Source organism: Mauremys reevesii, linkage group 15 (assembly GCF_016161935.1).
Source record: "Mauremys reevesii isolate NIE-2019 linkage group 15, ASM1616193v1, whole genome shotgun sequence".
Lineage (NCBI taxonomy): Eukaryota > Metazoa > Chordata > Testudines > Geoemydidae > Mauremys > Mauremys reevesii.
This window is the reverse complement of record NC_052637.1, coordinates 38,542,459-38,563,878: the sequence shown is the minus strand read 5'-3', so window position 1 is coordinate 38,563,878 and position 21,420 is coordinate 38,542,459. Positions and strand designations below refer to the sequence as shown.

The window sequence follows — 21,420 nt, the reverse complement described above, 5'->3', positions numbered from 1 at the left end:
TCTGGAAACTTTTGTGCTATACCTTGCCCATGTGCTGGCATCGGACTGTTTAAAGAGTATGCCCAGGTGTTAGAATTCTGAGCAGATGGTCGTGCTGGCTGTATGTTTGGGCACAGGTAATTCTGTGCAAACACAAGTGCAGGCCATGCAGTCCCCCAGCAGAAGATGTCCCCTAGAAAGTCATTCTGTCCTCAATATTCATGTGGCTGGACATATGCTGACTGTTGAACAGAATTGCATCTCCAAAGTGAGAGGCCTTTTCCCATAGTAACTATTTTAACAAAGAAGCAAGTCAAAAGTTTAATAATGCAGAAAGTGAAGCAGCTCAAATTGTATCCAGAAAAAAATCCCTGGTTTTATTAAAACATCATTTTTCCTCTTGATTGATATTTAAGGGGATCAGAAACAGGATTTCAAGGCGGTATTTAAAATCAGCCTGACTGCTGGCTTAATATATTAGTGCACCTGTGTTTCTCATCAAACGTGCTACCAAAAGAGCTGGTTAAAAGGTCTTTGATCTGACTTTAAATATCCCCAAACATCAGGAACTGGAGGTATTTTAATCTGATTTTACTGGGGCTGCATTGGTTTAGGGAAAACAGAACCCAAAATTAAGTTCATATTTTTCCATCAATCCCTCCCTGCAGTTTGAGTGCCTTTTTTTTTTCCCTCCCTGAAGTGGGGCTGGCAAGGAGAAATCTCTTCAGCTCTACCACTCACACAGCATCAGGTGGTGAGATGAGAGTGAGCGTGGGGCATCTCTGGATCACAGTCCTGCCATTAAGGCATAGGTCAGAGTAATAAGTTTAAGTGAAAAGGATACCATTTTACATACACATGCAAAGGCTCATGTTGTAGTCTTCTGTCCTTTCTTCGTCTTTATGTATTTTCTGCTTAGTTTGTTAATTCTTTGGGGGAAGGAGCCTGTCTTCCTATGTGACTATAAAGCTCCTAAAACACTTTCATTGTGCGCTCTTTCTCTATCCACGTCTATGTAAATGAACAAGATTAATCATTGTTAGCTGTCAACAGAACAACATTCAACCACTCTCAGATTCTGGGTCTTTGCCTTCTAAGCTAATCTTGAGTATATAGGGTCGGATCTCACCTGAACCCGTTTTATGCCATTATAATTGCATTGGCTTCACCTGACTTACTCCTGATTATATGGTGTAAGAGAGATCGGAACCTGGCCTCGGTACTCCCCTCCCCTCCTCTGCCCCACCAACTAGCTTAAATAGGAGTCACAGAAGGGGAGAGACCTTCACAGAAAGATCACTGTTTCTTAAACAACATAAATGCTTGCAAGCTCTCGTCACAATGAAATTGAGTAGAACTGAACCCAGTTTGATTCAAACTAACATCTGTTCCCTTATTTCCATCGTATTCTCTTATCTCTTTGTTATGCTTACATAAGGGAAGACTGGATTCTGATGCAACATTATCATCAGCACTTTCTCCTACACATTGTTTAGACAATGACAGGGCCAGAGCCTCAGAGCTCCACTGATTTAGGGTTGAGAATTTGGCCTTGAGAACAGACCTCATGTTACCAGTGCTACCTGGTCAGCAGATGGTTCAATTAGTTATTTTTTTTTTTATGTGTACTCTGAGTCTCTTCCTAATACACCTTTTAAATCTCTCCTGACATGATTTTTAGGCCTACGCTGGATGGATGGCAGCCTCTGTCGTTAAATGCAAAGTTTGGGTGGCTCTGAGCCTTGTTACCTCCAAATATATGCAATTAGGTTTAAGAATTCTGTATAAAATGTACAACTTGTAAGCTTGTTTTCCAGGACAATGGAGGATATTACCAGGTGCTCATACGTCCCCCAGTGTTCAGATACTATAGTGATAGCTAGCTAATTAGATACTTAGATACCTTTCACTGGTATAACTCCATTGACCTCTTGGTTAAATCACTGTAACTCATCCTCTTTGGGCTGAATTTAGCTACCGTTTGGAAGGTCTAGTTGATGCCACACTCACAAGCATAGCTCTTAAGCAACCAAAGCCACCATAATCGTATTACACTGGTGCACTGCAAACTCCATTGCCCCCTTTGTCCATTTCCGATCTGAATGAAAAGCCCTGGATTTCATGGAGGGCTTTTCGGGCTAATCAGATTGGCTAAATCAGCGGATGCCAGCTACAAGTTGATGATAAGAGGAAAGAGGTGCCTACATATTACAGTGATGAGACAAGATAGGCTGAATGATCAATTCCCACCAGAGACATTGCAATCTTTTCTTTTCCCAGTGTCCCATTGTTTGATGGGACATTAATCAACAGTTTTGTTGTCAGGGAAGGGGGGAGGGTAGATAGTGACAGCAAAACGTGTTGTTATGCCAACAGAATTGTCAGTTCATTACGGAAGGTAATGTTGATGTCATCCAAATGTCTGTGTCTCTTGAGAACTTGGAGTGAATTCTTACCAGTGTTTTTTTTTTTTTTAAAGGCAGGACTGGGGGAAAAAAAACATATTCCAGACCTGTTCTGCTCCTGAAACCCTGCTCAGCCGTCTCTTGGATATTGTGCTATACTTTTGAAAGTGATAAAAAAAACACAAAAGATGAAGCATATAGGTAGAAATCAATAGAGCCTTTAAACATTGCACAGGGAAAAAGCCTGCACTTTTCTGTTGTCTTTCTGAACTCTGTGAAATGCTGGGAAACTGTTTTTAATAAACAAGAGTTCAAACAGTGGGGCTCCATAGCCAACAGTCACGCCTTAAACTCTAAACTTTACATGAAAACTCTCAGATCCCTTTGAACTTTTTTTTTTCCTCCTCGCTGGCAGAGGACTCCAGTGTTTATGCATTTTTTTGAGATTGCTGGCGGGATCATGAGGAGGGTTTTAATATTTTTTTAAACAATCTCCTGCCTTCAGAAACCATTAATGCCCACTAAGAAACATCAAGGCATTGCTTTGAAGTGCCTTCTGGCTACAACCCTCTTACACTCTTTGGTTACTGTGCAATCAAACAATTAAATGGAGTCTCAAAAAAAAATTCTTTTACCTGGTAATTAAACACCCCATGTTGGACAGTTGTGAAGGTTTTTAAAGGCAGTGCAAATCTACAAAGACTCTAAACACAAAGGCTCTACATGCTAATATAAGAAGTGACTAGTTGCTTTGGCCTTATTTTGGCAGTCTGTCACATAGGAAAGGTATGTCCTAAATGACTTCTCCTTCATCCCCCAATGATGACCAGCTCACTCTAGTGACTCTTAAAGAATAAATACAGACAGACCAACTAATAGCCCCAAATTAAGAATAATGAACTTTAAAAAAAACATTTTCATCAGTTTGTTTTAGGGCTGTCAATTAATTGCAGTTAACTCATACGATTAACTCTAAAAAATTAACCATGATTTAAAAAATTGATCGAGATTAATCGCACTGTTAAACAATAGAATGCCAATTGAAATGTATTAAATATTTTTGATGTTTTCTATATTTGCAAGTATATTGATTTATTTTACAACACAGAATACAAAGTGTACAGTGCTCACTTTATATTATTTTTATTACAAATATTTGCACCATAAAAATTATAAACAAAAGAAATAGTATTTTGCAATTCACTTCATACAAGTACCATAGTACAAACTCTTTATCGTGAAAGTGTAACTTACAAATGTAGATTTTTTTTGTTCCATAACTGCACTCAAAAACAAAACAATATAAAACTTTAGAGCCTAAAGTCCATTCAGTCATACTTCTTGTTCAGCCAATCGCTAAGACAAACAAGTTTGTTTACATTACGGGAGTTACTGCTGCCTGCTTCTTATTTACAAAGTCACCTGAAAGTGAGCATAGGTGTTCGCATGGCACTTTTGTAGCTGGCGTTGCAAAGTATTTACATGCCAGATATGCTAAACATTCATATGCCCCTTCATGCTTCAGCCACCATTCCAGAGAACATTTTTCCATACTGATGATACTTGTTAAAAAAATAATGTGTTAATTAAATTTGTGACTGAACTGCTTGAGGGAGGACAGTATGTCTCCTGTTTTACTTGCAGTTATATATTATAGAAGTCTCAGATGATGACCCAGCACATGTTGTTTGTTTTAAAACACTTTCACTGCAGATTTGACAAAACACAAAGAAGGTACCAATGTGCGATTTCTAAACATAGTTATGGCACTCGACCCAAGGTTTAAGAATCTGAAATGCCTTCCGAAGTCTGGAGGGACGAGGTGTGGAGCATGATTTCAGAAGTCTTAAAAGAGCAACAATCAGATGTGGAAACTACAGAACCCGAACCACCAAAAAAGAAAATCAACCTTCTGCTGGTGGCATCTGACTCAGATGATGAAAATTAACATGTGTTGGTCCACTCTGCTTAGGATTGTTATCAAGCAGAACCCATCATCAGCTTACACACATATCTTCTGGAATGGTAGTTGAAGCATGAAGAGACATTACTCTAGTGCATCTGGCATGTAAGTATCTTGCGACGCTGGCTACAACAGTACCATGCGAACGCCTATTCTCACTTTCAGGTGACATTGTAAACAAGAAATGGGCAGCATTATCTCCTGCAAATTGTAATCAAACTTATTTGTCTAAGCAATTGGCTGAAGTAGGAATGAGTGAACTTGTAGGCTCTAAAGTTTGACATTGTTTTATTTTTGAGTACAGTTATTTTTTTGTACATAATTCTACATTTGTAAGTTCTATTTTCATGATAAAGAGATTGCACTACAGTACTTGTATGAGGTATATTGAAAAATACTATTTCTTTTGTTTTTTACAGTGAAATATTTGTAATAAAAATAAATATAAAGTGAGCACTATACGCTTTGTATTCCGTGTTGTAATTGAAAGCTATATATTTGAAAATGTAGAAAACATCAAAAATATTTAAATAAATGGTATTCTATTATTAACAGTGTTATGAATCACAATTAATTTTTTAATTGCTTGACAGCCCTAGTTTGTTTGTTTTAAAATAAACAGATGTGATTTGGCTATTTTGTCACCTGGGTCATTCCTCCTAGATCTGGGTCCAAGCCCATCTAAAAAGGCAATGAAGCATAGATCTGGATGTGAACTATCTCCTAATGTTTGAGGTGGGTGACTTAATACAGTAGCGAGACTATCAGGAAATCCTGCATATGAATGTCAGCACAGTTTGATGGTGATAGGATCAAGCCTATTTGTTTAGGCACATCTCTTTCTAAAGGGCATGAAAGAACTAAAAAGGAATTAAATGACAGGTCCAAAAGATACTGGGGAATGTCAAATATATAGGCTGTATTGCTATTTAGAAGGTGTCCAGTAATAGGGGCCTTTCTGGGTGAGAGAGTGTCAGCAGGAAAATTATTTCTCTTCAAATTACCTGTTGAATTAAGCTTTATGAAACTCGCTGGTTTAACTTCCCAGGAGTTTGCTAAGAACTTCCTCATCCTCCCTGATTGAACTAACCTCGTTATCTCCAGCTTGCTTCTTGCTTGCACATATATACCTGCCCCTGGAAATTTCCACTACTTGCATCCGAGGAAGTGGGTATTCACCCACGAAAGCTCATGCTTCAAAACGTCTGTTAGTCTATAAGGTGCCACAGGATTCTTTGCTGCTTTCAGTCTAAATTGGCACGTTCCTCCTTGAGTTCTGCTTTGATCTGTGAGTGAATCTTAACGCAAAACTCAGTCAAAATGTTCATATCTGCTTTTGTGTGGAAACCAAGTTTAACAATTTTAACATATTCTGATGGTGAATACCCTTGCCACATAGACAATAGCCTCTCAAAACCTTTTATTATCTTCACCCTCTTCCACGTGCCTGCCAGTTTTTCAGAATTCGGCCTGTAAAAATATGTCCAATCTTTCTACACTGACATTGTCATCTCCATCGATTTGTGCTCCATTTCTCTGCCCTTAAATCCTGGTGGCCTATATGCTGTGCATGCTACTGTCTGAAACTGAACAGAAGGTTGTAAGTATCAAGCGCTGATGTAAAGAGCTGCCAGAGGAAGCTATTCCATTGTTCATATACTGTTTGCAGCACACAACAATTTGTATTGGTCCTACAAACCCAGTAACTACATATTCTTGTGCACCATCTCCTAGTACTATATCTATTTACTAACTATTTAGATATATACATCTATAGAATAATCCTATAAAGTAAATGTCCTTTTCTCTTCCTCTGGTATTTTTCTGAATCAGATTTTCGTAATGAAGTTACCCTTATTGTCCCCTGTGTTATTTCTTTAGGATTGTTCATTTCCACTTTTGCTTTGTTCAGTTTTGTAAATTAAGTTGATAAGTAAATGCAAATGAAAAGGCAGCCTACTGCAATCTTAAGCATTTCCAACAAAAATGGCCTCAAAAAGGACTGGACATTTGTACAGATATTGAAGAAAATCCAAAGCTACAACAGTAAGGATTTTTCTTAAAGGCCAAAGTTTTGGAAGCATTATAAACCTTCATGCTTCAGGACATAAGCCATAAGTGACAGGAGTTAGGAAGAAACTTTCTCTGTGAGCCCAGTTATTCAATAGCCACCACTTACTCCCAGGCATATTCTTCTGAAGCATCTGGTACTAAGCCACTGTTTTGGACTATATGGCCCATGAGTCTGATCCGGTTTGGCAATTCCATGTTCCTTAAAGAGCAGGCTAAGCATAAGTGATGAGAATGGTCTGAAGAATTCTGGGTGACAAGAGCAAATCTAGGGAACTTTAGCAGAGTGCCACAGCTGATCTCAGATGCTGTGGTAGCACTTGGGCATAGCGGCCATCTTTAAAGGAGCTGGGGGCTAAGCCATAGAAGGCTTTATTGACCAATTTCCACCTTGTTCCCGGGAGTCTTTAGAATCTTGATGGAATGGTGTCATAGATGCCTAGAAGCTCACAGTACCATATAGGTGGGCAGCTGCCCTCTGTGCCAGCTGTATCTTCAAGGGTAGCTCTAAAAGCCACAGCTGTATGGGTAGCAGGGACACACTTTCCCACTGAGACATAGGATAATATGTGCCGCACCTGCTGTAGATAAAAAATCCACTTCTGGCCACCAATAGCATCGAGGAATCCAAGAGCAATCCAAGGTCCAAAAAGCTCCCACAGATCGAGAAACCTTTCAACAGCGATGAAAGGCACCATGCCCAACATACCATAAAGGTTTTCCCCTTACATACATGAGCTTCATCTCAGTTGAGCTGAGCTCCAGCGAGCTTGTTCTGCTTTGGCCGGGCATTGAGAGAGCAGGATACACCATGCTGTCAGGGCAAGATGCCAAGCAGCCATCAAGCTGCTTCTCAGCTGCATAATGGCTGCATCGTAGGCCAAATCGTGTCAATATCTCCCACCCCCAGCAGCCTTGCTGATGGGGTGTCTGAGAGACTAGAGATTCCCCCAAGGCAGCGGAGCAATAGTGCAAAATCAAAATTCCCCAAGAGTTAATTAGCTCCCAGCCCTACCTCAGGCAGCTCAGCAAAACCTCATGAGCAGCTACATCCACAGTTGCTGACAGATCTGAACGAATCAGCATGGATGCCGAACCTATGTCTATCGCTAGGAAGAACTCATCGACCAATGAGAATAGTACAGTCTATGTGCTGTATTATATATGGGCCACATAGACACAGATATAAAATAAAGATCAGGATCAAATAAATCAGAAGACACCAGATGACAAAGATGCTGCCTTGCAACCTTCATCAAAAGGAAAAGGTTAGACACAGAGATCCACAGAATCAAGCCTGGTTTCTTCAGCATAGCCCTCGCCCATCAGTGATTTGAGGGACAATGGCTCCTCTCCTCCAAGGTGGAGGCGTTAATGATATCTACCAAAAATGGGCCCAGTGTCTCCTGCCCTGGCTTTACTAGTCAAGAGGGCCAGTTGTCTATTTCTCCCTGCACTTCTAGAACCGCTCTGAAAGAAAGTGACCAAAACACAGTGCGCAGGGTTAAAAGGCCATGAAAGGATGGAGAACTCCCTGCCATGCCAGAGCTAATGTATGTTTCCTTTAACCGCTTCCAAAGACAGATCCACCGCAGCCAGTCAGTCTGACCAGAATCTTCCTGACATTGTCCCCAAGTAGATAGAAGACTCTTCTCGGTGAGAACCGTTCATCTCGCCTGCCAAGAGAAAGCAGTCTGGATTCGCCAAACAGTACACTGCCTGGAACAGGTCTGCTGGCAGGGTCCTCACCAGCTGTGGCACTGGAGGATTTTAGCAACTCCTTGTACAGCAGTCAATCCGGTTGCCACCACAAGTGGTCTAACCGCCTTCCCATAGTCTCCTCCCTCCAAATATACCAAGGTTGCTTGAGAGGATGAGACCACACGTTAAGTCATTGCACCAGTAGCTGAAGACAATGATTTTTATAATGTCTTACTAGGCCTCTAAGGTATCATCCCTTAGAGGATTCAGAAACCCAGTTGGCTTCATTAACCTCTTTGAGTGTAACAACTAAATAGGACCTTTGCCCTAAGCAGAGAAGGTGTCCGTGACCTTGCTTTGGAAAGAACTGCTATAGATGATCTAGTAAGGTGCTGTTGCTATCTGCGGAAGCAAGTAGCTAAAAGTGTTCTGACTACAGATTAGAAGGATGTACTGGTAGCCTGTACATTATGAGTGAACCTGTGGTTCTCTCAAAGATGAATGAACTGTAGGGTTCAGAAGCATTCCAGACTCCTGTAGGGTCCAAGACAAATGTTGAAAGCTAGAAATCCCAGAGGTTCTTTCTGTTTGCTGAAAAATTTCTTCCCATCAAATCTTATCAAGTAGAACCACTGAACTATGGAAGGTGAGAGTTAATGGACTGCCTTGCCACTAGATAGATTCTCTTGTGAAAGAGAAAAATAATAAAATAAAATAGGAGATATACCAATCTCTTAGAAGTGGAAGAGACCTTGAAAAGTCATGGAGTCCAGCCCCCTGCCTTCACTAGCAGGACCAATTACTGATTTTTGCCCCACATCCCTAAGCGGTCCCCTCAAAGATTGAACTCACAACTGTGGGTTTAGCAGGCCAATACTCAAACCACTGAGCTATCCCTCTGTGCCAGGGAGGTGCTTTGCCTAGGGATGTCAGCAGAGACTGTCTTAAACTATGCAATGACTTAGACCTGGTGTCCAAAATTAACATCCTCTCACTACGTGATTTCAAGATCCCTGCAGCCTAAATGTATCAGAGCGTTCATATAATCTATCAGGGGAATCTGCAGTTTTACGGCACATGTAGTTTAAAGCTGTGGAAATGCAGCTCAGGATTTTTTAAACCATTATTATTAATGTCCTAATGAAATCAAGTGTAAAGGAAGAAATGGCTAGAGAGCCAAGGAGTACAATGCTGTCTAAGGAAGTTTAGGACAAGAAGCAGCCAGTGCCCACACATTCATCAACGAAATCACTCACAGAAATCGAGGACATCACCAGTGTCTTGTGGAATTCAAAGAACCCAAACTAGGGCTGATTTCAATACCCATAACTACTCTGATCTTTTTTTTTTAATGGCGGTTGGAGAATGGGGCGGGGGTAGAGAAAAAGGATTTTCTTTAAATAGTTCTTCAGCCAGTCAGATCCTCCTTTGTATGGGTGTTTCCTGGGTTATATGATTAATAGAGAAAATGTTTGAGAGTGCTGGAATATGATTCTTATTTTAAAGACACGATATCCCTGGTATTTTTCTAAAATGAATCCAAGGTTTCTACTGTTGTGAAATGGATGGATGTGTGTGTTTGATTTAGATTCATTAATGTGATGTTAATGGAAAGTGAAAGAACAGAAAATGAAGCTCCTACACAAGCCAAGCAAAATGTGAACACAATAGATTTCCTCAGCCTAATCCAGGGACACATCTGAATCATAACTTGAATGGAATAAACTGCCTTAGAAAAAGACTTACTTAATGAAAAGGCTGAAAAAGAAGAGTGAAGGGTGGGGAGAGTTGCAATGTTATTGGTGGAGGGGGATGACATTTCCAGTTAGAGCGATCCTCCAGCCTGATAGGTGCCCATGAAAACACATTCAAATTAACTGTTGCACGCATGGAACTTGCCTGTGGAAAGTGGGTTTATAGAAAAACAGTGGGAGGATAAAGTGAGAACCCGCCACGATCCCCATGCTCTGGGTCATTTTAAATGGGGAAAGGATGCTCTTGTGCATAAAGCATGGGATGGAAGGATTGGGAAGTCTTGGTTCTTCTATTCCAGCCTCTACTACAGAGTGGCGGCAGGACATTGAGCAGGGCACTTAACCAAGCTGTGCTTCAGTTACCTGTCTCGTAAAATGGGGTTAGTGCTTATCTACCACATAGCAGTGGATGGTACTGTGGGACTAACATTTTAATAGTGACTAAAAGATTAATTATGGGCTGCCCCAAATGTCTAATAGCACAGTGCTGCCAACTTTCAGCCCAGCAGCCTCTGGAGGAAGACCAGCCAATAGGGTGACCAGATGTCCCAATTTTATAGGGACAGTCCCGATTGTGGGGTCTTTGTCTTATATAGGCTCCTATTACGCCCCCACCCCCGTCCCAATTTTCTGCAGGCTGAACTCTTCCGCCCCCCCCCCCAGCAACTGACAGATTGTTTGGCTTTGGGTTTTGGGGAGCAGCTGATTCCATGTTTACAAGAGGGGTTGAGGGAGGCGGGAGCAGAAGGGACCCCCCCAGCAGCTCAGTGAGCTTCTGCTCCCTTCTCCCCATTCCCAGCTCCTCAGCTTTAGCCCTGCAACACCAGCCCTGGACAGGGAAAGAGGACGATCCCGGCTGGCTGGGATGGGGGGGTTTGAAGAGCCTATAGGCCTGCAATAGGAGCAGCAGTATTTCTTTGGGGGGGTTACAGGGTTGGGGCCAATGTAGAGTCTGGTGGGGGGGGCACAACATTACATGAGATGGGGCAGAGGTTGCATGATTAACTGGTGTGTGGTGCGGGTGGGGAGAAAGGCAACACACCATTGATATGTAGCTGGGGACAGGCAAAGTGGGGCTGGCAGGCACAGCATTGTTGTGGGGCTGAGGCGCGCACGAATAATAAATTGGCATGCAGGACAGGGGGGTGATAGGAAATGCTAGAAGGCCCTCCCCCCCCAGGGCCTGCGGGGGGCACCTGATACAGCTGAGTGCACGTCTATACTAAGGTGTATAATTTGATGTCAGGTGGGTCTTCCAGTGAGCTGTCGTGCAGCAGTGGCCAAAAGAGTTTCAGCTGCTATAAATTTGTGCGTGTTGACAACACTGTAAGGGCCTGGGTCATGCAGAAAACAGCCCCACTCATGTGAGTTAATAGAGCTGTATTTTTAATCTCATGTTATTGGCCGGGGGGGGGGCAAGCTCATGCATCGGGGGGGGGCTCTGACTGATGAGGTTTGAACTATTTTTGGCGTTAGCAATACTGAATATTTAACTCTTCACAAGCAAGGGAACAAATGCTTCACAGTACCTATGTCATTAATAAGAACACTCACTTGCTCTCGGGCCTATCTGTTTGACAGCTAAACCAAGCAGCTGACTGGTTTTTGTTTCCTGTTTAGCCTCAGACTCAGAAATACAGGTTGGATGAGGGCGGCCTGTCTTAAAAAATGGTTACATGAAGCCAACTGGTCAGCTGAAATGATGGTAAGCATCCTGCTTCTGACTACTGACTCCCTGTGGTACGTACGTGAGGGCCTTCCCCCCAGCCAACACACCAGACACCTCCAGAGCATAGGTGCCAACTTTCTAATTTCCCTGAGGGTGCTTGCCCCCCCCACCCCACCACTGGCCCTGCCCCGCCCACTCCATTCCTTTTCCTAAGACCCACCCACCTCTGCCTGTCCTCTCCCCCCTTCGAGCACACCCTACCCTTGCTCCGCTGCTCCTCTCCAGCCCTTCCCAATGCCTCCTGCACACCGCTGAACAGCTGATCACCGGCAGGCAAGAGGTGCTAGCAGGGAGGCGGAGGAGCTGATTGGTGGGGCCATCAGGGGGTGCTAAGCACCCACTATTTTTTTCCTGTGGGGGCACCAGTCCCTAGGCGCCAGAGCTAAAAGTGTGAACTCCAGCTTGAGCTAGTCAGAGGTGGGGGCTGTAACAACTCTCGACCTAAGTGGATTCAGCACAGAGGGAGACCTGTAACACACAGTCGCTAATGGACTATATAGCCACCTGAAAAGGCATGCTATTCGCACACGGTCGAACAGATTGGCACACACATTTAAATTAGTCACAGTCACAGCTCAAAGAAGAGCCTGGTTACCCTCCAGTTACTCACACTGGAAATACTGTCGTCTCGGCTCCTCGGAGCTAAGATCAAGTGTTGGCTACTGCAGCGATCCTCACCCATCTCAAAAAGTCACAGATCCAGTGTTACCATGTTTGTAAGGATGTTGTACTCTCATGGGTCAGGTTCATGTGCTGATCTTCTGCTGCAAAGCAATGTGCTGTACCATGCTTTTATATTTGTCTAGTGCATGGTCTACCCTAGCTCCTGGAAGAGCATCAGAAGTTTTTCCTCTTTGCCCCTCCCAGAGTACTTGGAGGAGGAAGGGATGCTACACTTTTTTCACTGCTCTGCTTCCTGTGTCAAACAGAATGGAGAGTGCTCATAGAATGAATGTAATGCTTACTGTTTAGCTGGGTCTGCAAGATAAGGAGCACCTGGCTAATGTATGATGCAGTTCATGAAGTGCCGGACCATCTGGCTCATGTCTGATCATTAGCAGCAGCTGTTGCCATTGTCATGCACCTGAAGAAGCAGGCCTCTCTGCCAAAGGGTCCCAGGGATGTTTGTGAGAATATGCCCACTGTGCCCAAAATCCACTGTCCCAGCATCAACTGACCTGCTTGAAGGGCAACTCCACATTACAGCCACAACAGAACAAAAGGGTGAGGCAACACAATTAAAATGTGTAGTGTGGACAAGCCTTTATGAACCAGAGAATATCAGGGTTGGAAAGGACCTTAGGAGGTCATCTAGTCCGATCCCCTGCTCAGAGGAGGACCAATCCCCAGACAGATTTTTGCCCCAGATCCCTAAGTGGCCCCTTCAAGGATTGAGCTCAGAACTCTGGGTTTAGTAGGCTCATACTCAAACCACTGAGCTATTCCTTAGTACCAGACCAACACCTAAGCTCATAACTTGGTTATTTAGCTCAGCTATAGGAGACCATTACAGTTCTAGCTACACAGTTTAATGATGTTGTAACCAAGTTCCTTATTTTTGTTGGAACACAAACCACCTCGCAGCAGGACCATAACTCCCTCTGAAATGCTCTTGAGCTACAGACGGGGGTGGTTGCCCTGGCCGCATCACCAATTATAAACCACCCTGTAGTTTAGCACGTTCGGGCTTCACCTACGTCACTGAGGTGTCACAAGGTTTAATGCTGGCATGTGCTAAGCCTGGAAAAAGCTCAGTGAGTACTAAGTATTCACATGCTTTAAGTGTGTAGAGCAGTTGTGGCTGCACCATGTAGTCTGTTGGCACCATATCTGGGGGATTGTGTGTTTGGCAGAAAAATGTTTCATACAAGACACTACCCCTTTGGGAACAACCCCCCCCCCCCAGGGAGAGTGGCTATACTAAATCAGTTTGGCTAACTAGCATCAGTGATGCTTCAAACCAGCCCAGCAACTACCTGGGACTAGCCTTTGGCAGGAGTTTGGGGGGGATCAGGTCACCAGTCAAATACACAAGCAAGCTACACTGGCATAACATGAAGCTGCATTTAAACTGATAGTGTTAAACTGCAGAAGACGCACTTACTTCAGTAAGAGCAGCTCATTTTGATTGAGTTAAACCTGTTCTCAACAGCCTTCTTAAGCTAAACCAATATAAGCCACTCTTATGCCCTTAGCGAGTATTACGTTGGTATGTCTATAAATCAGAGGTGCGCCTGCAGCCTGGGTAGGCAGCCCCGTTGCTAGCTCTGCTGGTACTAGCATAGCTAAAACTAACAGTGAGCATACAGCAATGTGAGGTGTACACACCCACAGGGGCCCTAGGTACATACTGGTATTGATACCCCACACTGCCCATGTATTCACGGCTATAGTTAACCATGATAGCTAAGTTAAAGCTTAGCATACGCAGGCCGACCTGAGCTACACTCGCAGCTTTGAAGGCAGCAGACAAAGATGGATGGTTCTGTCATTAGGGCACTAACCTAGGACTTGGGAAGGTTCAGTCCCGGCTCTGCCAGACATCCCGTGTGATCTGAGGCAGGTCACGTAAACCCCCTGAATAGCTTTAAAAATCTGGCTCTTGTCAGCACACTTCCCACAGTGGTGTGGTGAGGTAAAACTTGTATGGCACCCAGCTACCAGTTTAATTAGAGTGGCTTAAATTCACCCAGAAGTTAGAGCAGCACAACTTTCTCATGTAGACAGCCCTTGCTCATGCTGGTCTCCCATTTCATGGGCACATTTGTGGCTAGGTTCTCTGGCCCCTGTGACAAGTTAAAAACAAGGTTCTGAACAAGTCAAGGTAGCTGAACACTTTCAAAGTGTCACATTAAGGTGGTGTCTAATGATCTCCACATCCCACTTATAATTGAAACAGAAGAGTATTCACTTTTCATTCATTTTTAAAAGACTATTCAAATACCCTTTCATCTCTGCTAAACAGCCTGCCATGTATTTGAAGCCATTTTATTTTTTGTTTCTACAGACATCCGGAAAAAAAAAAAAACAACAGAGGTGAGTATTTTGGAACATTGATAAAAAGATGCAAAGGCTTGTATGGCAGTGAATGACTTCAAGCAGCCTCAAACACATTTATCTTCCCAAGAAGAATTAGGAACAGTGTGATTCATTTTAATAGCAGAAGAAAAATAATATTACTGTGCAGTGCTTAAGTTCCTAACCTTTGATGGTAGAATGGGGAAGGGGAAAAAAAAAAACCCACCTTTCTTCCCCCATGTTGCTGAAGTCTCCCTACCCATCCGTTATGTCCAGCTTATCAATTAAGATGAACCCCATGAACTTCAAAAGGTGTTTAATATAAAAGACTCCATGCATTTAAATGTGCAACACCACCTGCAGCTTTTTTATTTTTTAACTGAAAGATTCAGTTCTTAGCTCTGTGTACTCGGTATGAAGTTGAGCTCTTTGATAGAAGTTTTACTGATGTTTTAAATGAAGTCTTTTCATACACACAAAACAACCCAGATACTTTAAACTACATGGGAAAAAAAGAGGGTGGGGGAAAAAAGCAATAGGTGCCACAGGTGTATCAAAAAGAAAAAGATTAGGCTTCAGTTCCTAACACAACGGGCCAAAGGCATTCCCATGATCACTCTTCAAGAGCTACTTGTATGAGACTCGGAGGCCTGTCAGTGATTGCTTGGAGTCAGATTCATCCTTGGTGTAACACTACTGAAACCAATAACTTCCACCAGGGATGAATAGGGCCTAATGAGGTTTGTTCATCCCTAAAACAAGTTTCTGCACCATAACATGAAAGAAGAGGAGCTTGTGGTTAGAGCATCAGACTGGCACTCAGGTAATCTGGATTCAATTCCTGGCTCTGTCATAGACTTCTTGTGGGACCTCGGGGCAACTCCCTTGGGCTCCTAAATCACTGAGTGAAAAGTGAAAATCAGGGGGCTTTAAGCAATGAGATTTACCAGCTCAGTGGTTTGAGCATTGGCCTGCTAAACCCAGGGTTGTGCGTTCAATCCTCGAGAGGACCATTTAGGGATCTGGGGCAAAAATCTGTCTGGGGATTGGACTAGCTGACTCCCTGAGGTCCCTTCCAACCCTGATATCCTATACCTAGAGGAGGATTAAGTTACAGCAATCTAAGGCCACTTTACTCCTGAATGAGACATCTACACAGGGGATTAATAGGCTTTGATTGATGCAGGTTGACTTTACACCTTCAGTTAATTCACCTTAACTTTCTGGAGTTTTTTCCCCCACTCCCCCCATAGACTCCTAAGCGCTCAAGTTACTTTTGAAAATGGGACATCAGGTTCTCTGTGTGAAATTTTTAGCCTTTAGCTCTTACTGCATCTCATAAGAGTAATAGTTCCTCTCCCTGACTCTTTGTCTTGTCTATTTAGATTGCAAGCGACCCAGGCCAGGGAGAGCCTGTAAACACACTGGGGATCAGAGCTCAGGCAGGGCCTTGAGCTGCTGCCATCATTCAAACCCATAAGCCTAAGACATGAAAAATCAGACAATATTAATTTGAAAAATATAAAATTTTAATAAAGGCTACATCTCTTAATTACAATAATTATTGTACCAAGTAATTTTCTTTAAATGAAACTCTTTATAATGCATAATTTACAGTATAAGTAGAACAAAATGCCATGGCAAAAGTCATGAGTACAGGACTTGTAATAAAAGGCATAAAATATATTTATACATAAACCCCTTAAACAAACAAGGGAAAGCTTGAACCCTGAATATAGGGCAACACATGGCAAAGTAACACCATGCAGGCACAGGTACTGTACTGAATAAATTTTAAAACACTAGAGATAGTGTATTATTATTTTTTCCACCATACATTTTCTACAATATATACAGACGTATTATACAAAGTAGCAATGGCAAACAGAATGCACAGATTAAGTTAATCAACACAAAACCCAAATGTAGAAATGCAAGGTCTTTCTTGGAAAAGGGTTGCTTTGTCCCAACACACACACCCACTCACGCACGCTCACCCACTCACACGAGGAAGCTTTTCAAAGTGTTGCAAGGAGCTTAGCCCACAACTCCCATTGGCTTGAATGGGTGTCATTTAGGTAAGATACAAAAAACGCATCGGAAAATTCACCCTGTCAGATATGAATGTAGTTTAAATACAAGATGTGCTAACATTGGAGTAGAATTACCAAAAAAATTAAAAGACAGCTAGCTATGTGGAATACACATCTGGGTTTTAACCTGGCTTTTGCAATGTGTCCTTTTGGTGTATTAACATGTAAATGAAAACTGTCTGGCTTCTCTTACAGCTCTCCTCCTCGGTTTGGGATTTGCTACAGTCTGTCTTGTGAAAGATAGGCACTGGACATAACATGGAGTCCCACACAATGAGAGCAACAAAAAGAAAAAAAACCTCACCACCCAGGGACAGAAACCAATTGCTGTTACTATATTGCATCTAACATATTTAAACACTTAAAGACCTTTACTACAAATTAGAGCAGCTTAGATTAAAATGCACCAATCTCTAAATGAGTGAATGGCAGGACAATTTTTTAAAATTACTATTTCGTTAGAAAAGAATTTTATCTTCATTTGGAGAAATATTGGGCACAGCATAATTCCCCCACCCCCACCCCAATCCCTTTAAAGTGGTAGAAATTATTAATGCACTCCTAGAGCTGAACTCCCAAGTTGTAGCTTGTGGGACATAAAAAATAACCCCTTCAACTCTTTCCCTCTCTCCCCCCACATCCCCTCTTTTCACCATTGTTAAAGCAGCATATCCATAAACTGGACTTAAGGGAAAACAGACTGTTCAATAAATATCAATAAGGATTACTGGTAAGGTAAGATATACACCGTTTCTCTTAGTCCATAGATTTCAGATCCCCAGGAAGTCATATATTATGTATGGAAGTCTCTCAAACATGGTCTGCATCTTCAATAGCCCAACAGTGGTCATGTTTTTAATAAATAGTTCAGGGTTGTTGTTTTTTATCATCTCAGTACCCAACTCATGAATAATAAATGCCATTTTTTTTCTCTAAGGCTAATTTGGCAAAGTCTTCATAGGCCTCACTTTCTTCTTCATTGGTTCAAAACTTTCCTTCAAAGTTTTTGTTGTTGTTGTTGCTGCTATTGTTGTGTGTCCAAAGACATCTTTAGCTTAGGTTGCATTAAAGAAACACAGATGCCATCAATCAATCCTCTCTACTTTCCCTAGAATCCTTCCTTCATACATGGGGAGAATTGTGTCGTCGTCCCAAATTTCTTCAAAAACTGCACCACAGTCAAATTCGTCGCTTGCTTTTTTGAAATAATACCTGAGGGAGAAGGTGGGGGAGGAGGAAGCAGTTTAAATAATGAAGTGTTACTTTACAATTCTTTTTAGACAACAGCAGCAAACATTTCCAACAAAGGGTCGGAGTCTCCTTTCACACGAGTGTAACAAGATAACCAAGAAAGAAAAATCGGGTCCAATACCATTAAAATCCTCCATAACTCACAAGTGATCTGTTTGCATGCATCTGCTAATATTCGATTTAGAATGGCTGCAACTGCAGCCAGCCAAGCAGTGCTAAAGCAGCATTTGAGGAACAAGAGCAAAGGAATGGAGTATACTACTTCATAAAATAGGGCACCTCAGGGACGGTGCCTTGAACAAGTTATACGTGTTGGCAGCAGATATTTTCAACGAGAGAAAATAAAAAGCAGAGCAATCTCTGGCCAAACATCTTACTTAACAAAATAAAAAACTAGTTTTTGTTCTCCTTTCTTTCATGCATAAATTCTGGAGCACAGTATGGCATTGAGAAGCTTTTATTAAAAAAGGCTTTTTAGGGAAGAAAACAAAACAAAAAACAGTAACTCAAAGTCTGTCACATGCTTTCTGCAAAGCAAGACTAAGTATGTGGCATTTCTCCCTTAGTCCAGTTTGTGAAACAGGGTGCCTTGCATTTAACAAAACTAAACCCATGCATCCACTTTTAAGTTACAGATATGGCCGTGTTTGTTCTCTGATGCTTCCTACTGGTCGCATGCAAAGAGCAATCTTGGTCAAGCTTGCAATATTTGACTCTGGAAGGTCAAGTAGAAGTGTCCTGCATTCCTTCTCTTTTGCTCTGGGTCGGTAGATCATGAAGCCAATGCTCGCCCAGACAAAAAGCGCCCCCACCCCTCTTGTGTCAAACAGTAAGGACCCCTCTATTATCCCGAATTAGACCATTCAGCTTCTTGATTAAAGGTTCCTTTTATCCCTTTTCTAGCATTCTTCCTTCTAAGGCTGCTTAATTGCATATGCACAAATGAAGGGCTTCCATTCAGAAGGTTAGCATTTAAGGAGCCTGCCCGTCTGCTACCACACACCACCTCTGATCTGCCCTGCTCTCTCGCGCTCTTTAGAAAGCACTTTGTGATCTGATCACCAGCAAAAGAAAATCCTCATCAGATAAGATTTAAAAAAAAAAAAATCCCCTGGTCTGTAATTTTCTAACAAGATGTTGGAGGGTTAAAGGTCATAACTTTTACAGGAGGATTCCCCCAAAATTTAACTTGGATTTTTCACTTTATTAAAAACATGGATTGGGCTTTAGCAGTTTTAAAATAATGAGTTTGCTATAAAAATAATATTTAAAAACTAAATACCCAGTAACAAGAAGTTTTTAATGTATTTTTTAAGGCAAGCTAAATTAGGTAGGGAGAGAAGAGGGGTGAGTGAAACAGCTACATTTAGTCAAGGTACATTTACTTGTTTTTTTAAAGTCATTCCCAGTTGGACTGATGCACAGCATCGTGTTTTTAATGGTTCAGTCATGAAAATAGCTCTTATTTAAGTTCTTCATATAGAGTTTGAACCTACACTCACTAATGTCAATGGCAAAGCTCCCACTGACTTTAATGGTGCAGGTCAGAGCTGTAATTCCATGAACCAGTAAGCCCAAAACAAAACCAAAAGGCACAAAAATGTGAATGAGTTTTAAGGATTTTCTCCCCGCTTTTGCCGCCCTCTTTCAGGGAGCAGCCTGCTTTCCCAATAACTTCCCACAAACAAACTCTGCTGGTGTTTACAAAAAAATTTTTTTCTTTTGTTTGAACACTGCATCTTTATTTAAGAAAACACGCTATGACCTTTTACATAATTACAACCTTATTTCACAGAGAGAGAGAGAGAGAAGGGGAAGAGAGAGAAGCAAAGCAATATCCTCCCCCACATCATCTTCAAACAAGTCGCTCTGCACTTATTTGCTCACAGAAATGGGCTTTCCATTCAAACATGTTTTATGTGGCAAGCTTTGCTTCTTTTTTTTTCCCCCCTGACATCTGGCACCAATAGAATCTAGCAGGCCTGGTGTTGCTGTTCTGTTTTGAACTGCTGCCATGTTAAGATTACCCGACACCACCCAGTGTGTGGGGGGGTGTGGGGGGGTGTGTTAGTTAACACCATCAGCATTAAAAATTTTATTTTATTTTATTTATTTAAGAACAAGACAAACACAACGTGCTGGGTGAATATCCCACTGCATAGTCAGACACATGACTTTAGCATTGGAAAGGGAGCAATAATAGAGCTTTTAGGTACCCATGTTGCAAACTGATTCAATCAATAAAGAATTTTGAGAGTCGACCATTTATGCACGTCTTTGTGCATTAAATGAAAGGCAAAAGCTTCAAAGACATGCTTATTAAGTGTGCCTTAAAAAGAAATCAATGCCAGATGTGACCAAAGCAGTCTAGTTACTGCCTCCCCAGCACAGACACACACACACACACTCACTCTACTCTGGGTAGCACGGCCCTCTTCCCTGAAGGTCACCTGCAGTTTCACTCAAAGTCCAGCCAAAAGTCAAAGCTTAGATCAAAATGATTCCCTGGAGGTACACACATTTGTGTAATTAGTTTCACCTTGTGTCTGTGCAAGATAAAATACTGGGCACGTACCCAAGTTCCTTTTATAAATTTCTGTATTGTCTTTACCCAGGTGTAAAGGGGAGAGATCTAAGCAAAACATTGTTTCATCCTTGTCAGTCACTTAAAAACATTTTCTAAAGTAATTACAGTCTGACAAGGCACAAATAATTGCACCTGCAGGGGCTTTAAGGCCACAGAAGTTTTAATATCCTATTCAGGCACCCTAGCATCACAAGAAAGAATTTCATAGGAAACCGAACGAGATGTTCTGGAGGCACTAAATGACTGTTAAGAGAATGGGGCAATAGGAGAGAGATCCTTTGCACTGCTTGGTTGCCAGTTCAGATCCTGCTCAAGTTAGTAGCAATTACAAGCTGTTGCCATCTGAAGGCAGTTGGGAGGGACAGGGAATATGGGTGTCTCAAACCCCAGCCCCCACTGGACAAGCATCCACATAAAACAGAAAGCCATAGTGGACCTTTCAAAGCCAGTGAAGATTCACTGGTGGGGCCACCTGGGGAAAGTTGTACTATTTTGACATTTCAGTAACTTCTGTCTCCAGAGGGCGCCCTCTGGCACCTGGGAGGAGTGGTGAATTCAAAACAAAATTTAAAAATACTTAAACCTGGCTGTTTCCTTTGTACAGATGAAAGAGCCTCACAGACCAATAGGACATGGTCAGTTCATTACTGATCAGATCCATTTGGCTAATACAGTAAAAATAACTGAGGACAAAGCCACTGTAATTGGAATGAACGTTACAAGAAGGCAGCAAACAGGGGAAACCGGCCTCTAAGCCGCAGATACCAGACAGACGCAATTTTAAACCATTAGAATTCCTGATATCCATATGGGTGGCTATAAGGAGGAGTGGGAAGATAGGGGTTTGTTTGTTTTTTAAGTGTCATTCAA

At 42.1% G+C, this 21,420-nt stretch overlaps 1 protein-coding gene across 4 annotated transcripts in view; it reads right to left on the bottom strand.

The window, feature by feature from the left end:
* Positions 1–17,350: 17,350 nt before the first annotated feature.
* AXIN2 (axin 2) overlaps positions 17,351–21,420 on the bottom strand; it is a 28,082-nt gene continuing 24,012 nt past the window's right edge. For 3 of the 4 annotated variants that reach the window (XM_039502365.1, XM_039502363.1, XM_039502364.1), the window contains exon 11: positions 17,798–17,924. In XM_039502365.1, coding sequence (XP_039358299.1) covers positions 17,798–17,924 — 127 coding nt within the window. Of the gene's footprint in view, positions 17,925–21,420 lie in introns of all 4 variants that reach the window. The other variant, XM_039502366.1, reaches the window with a different exon arrangement.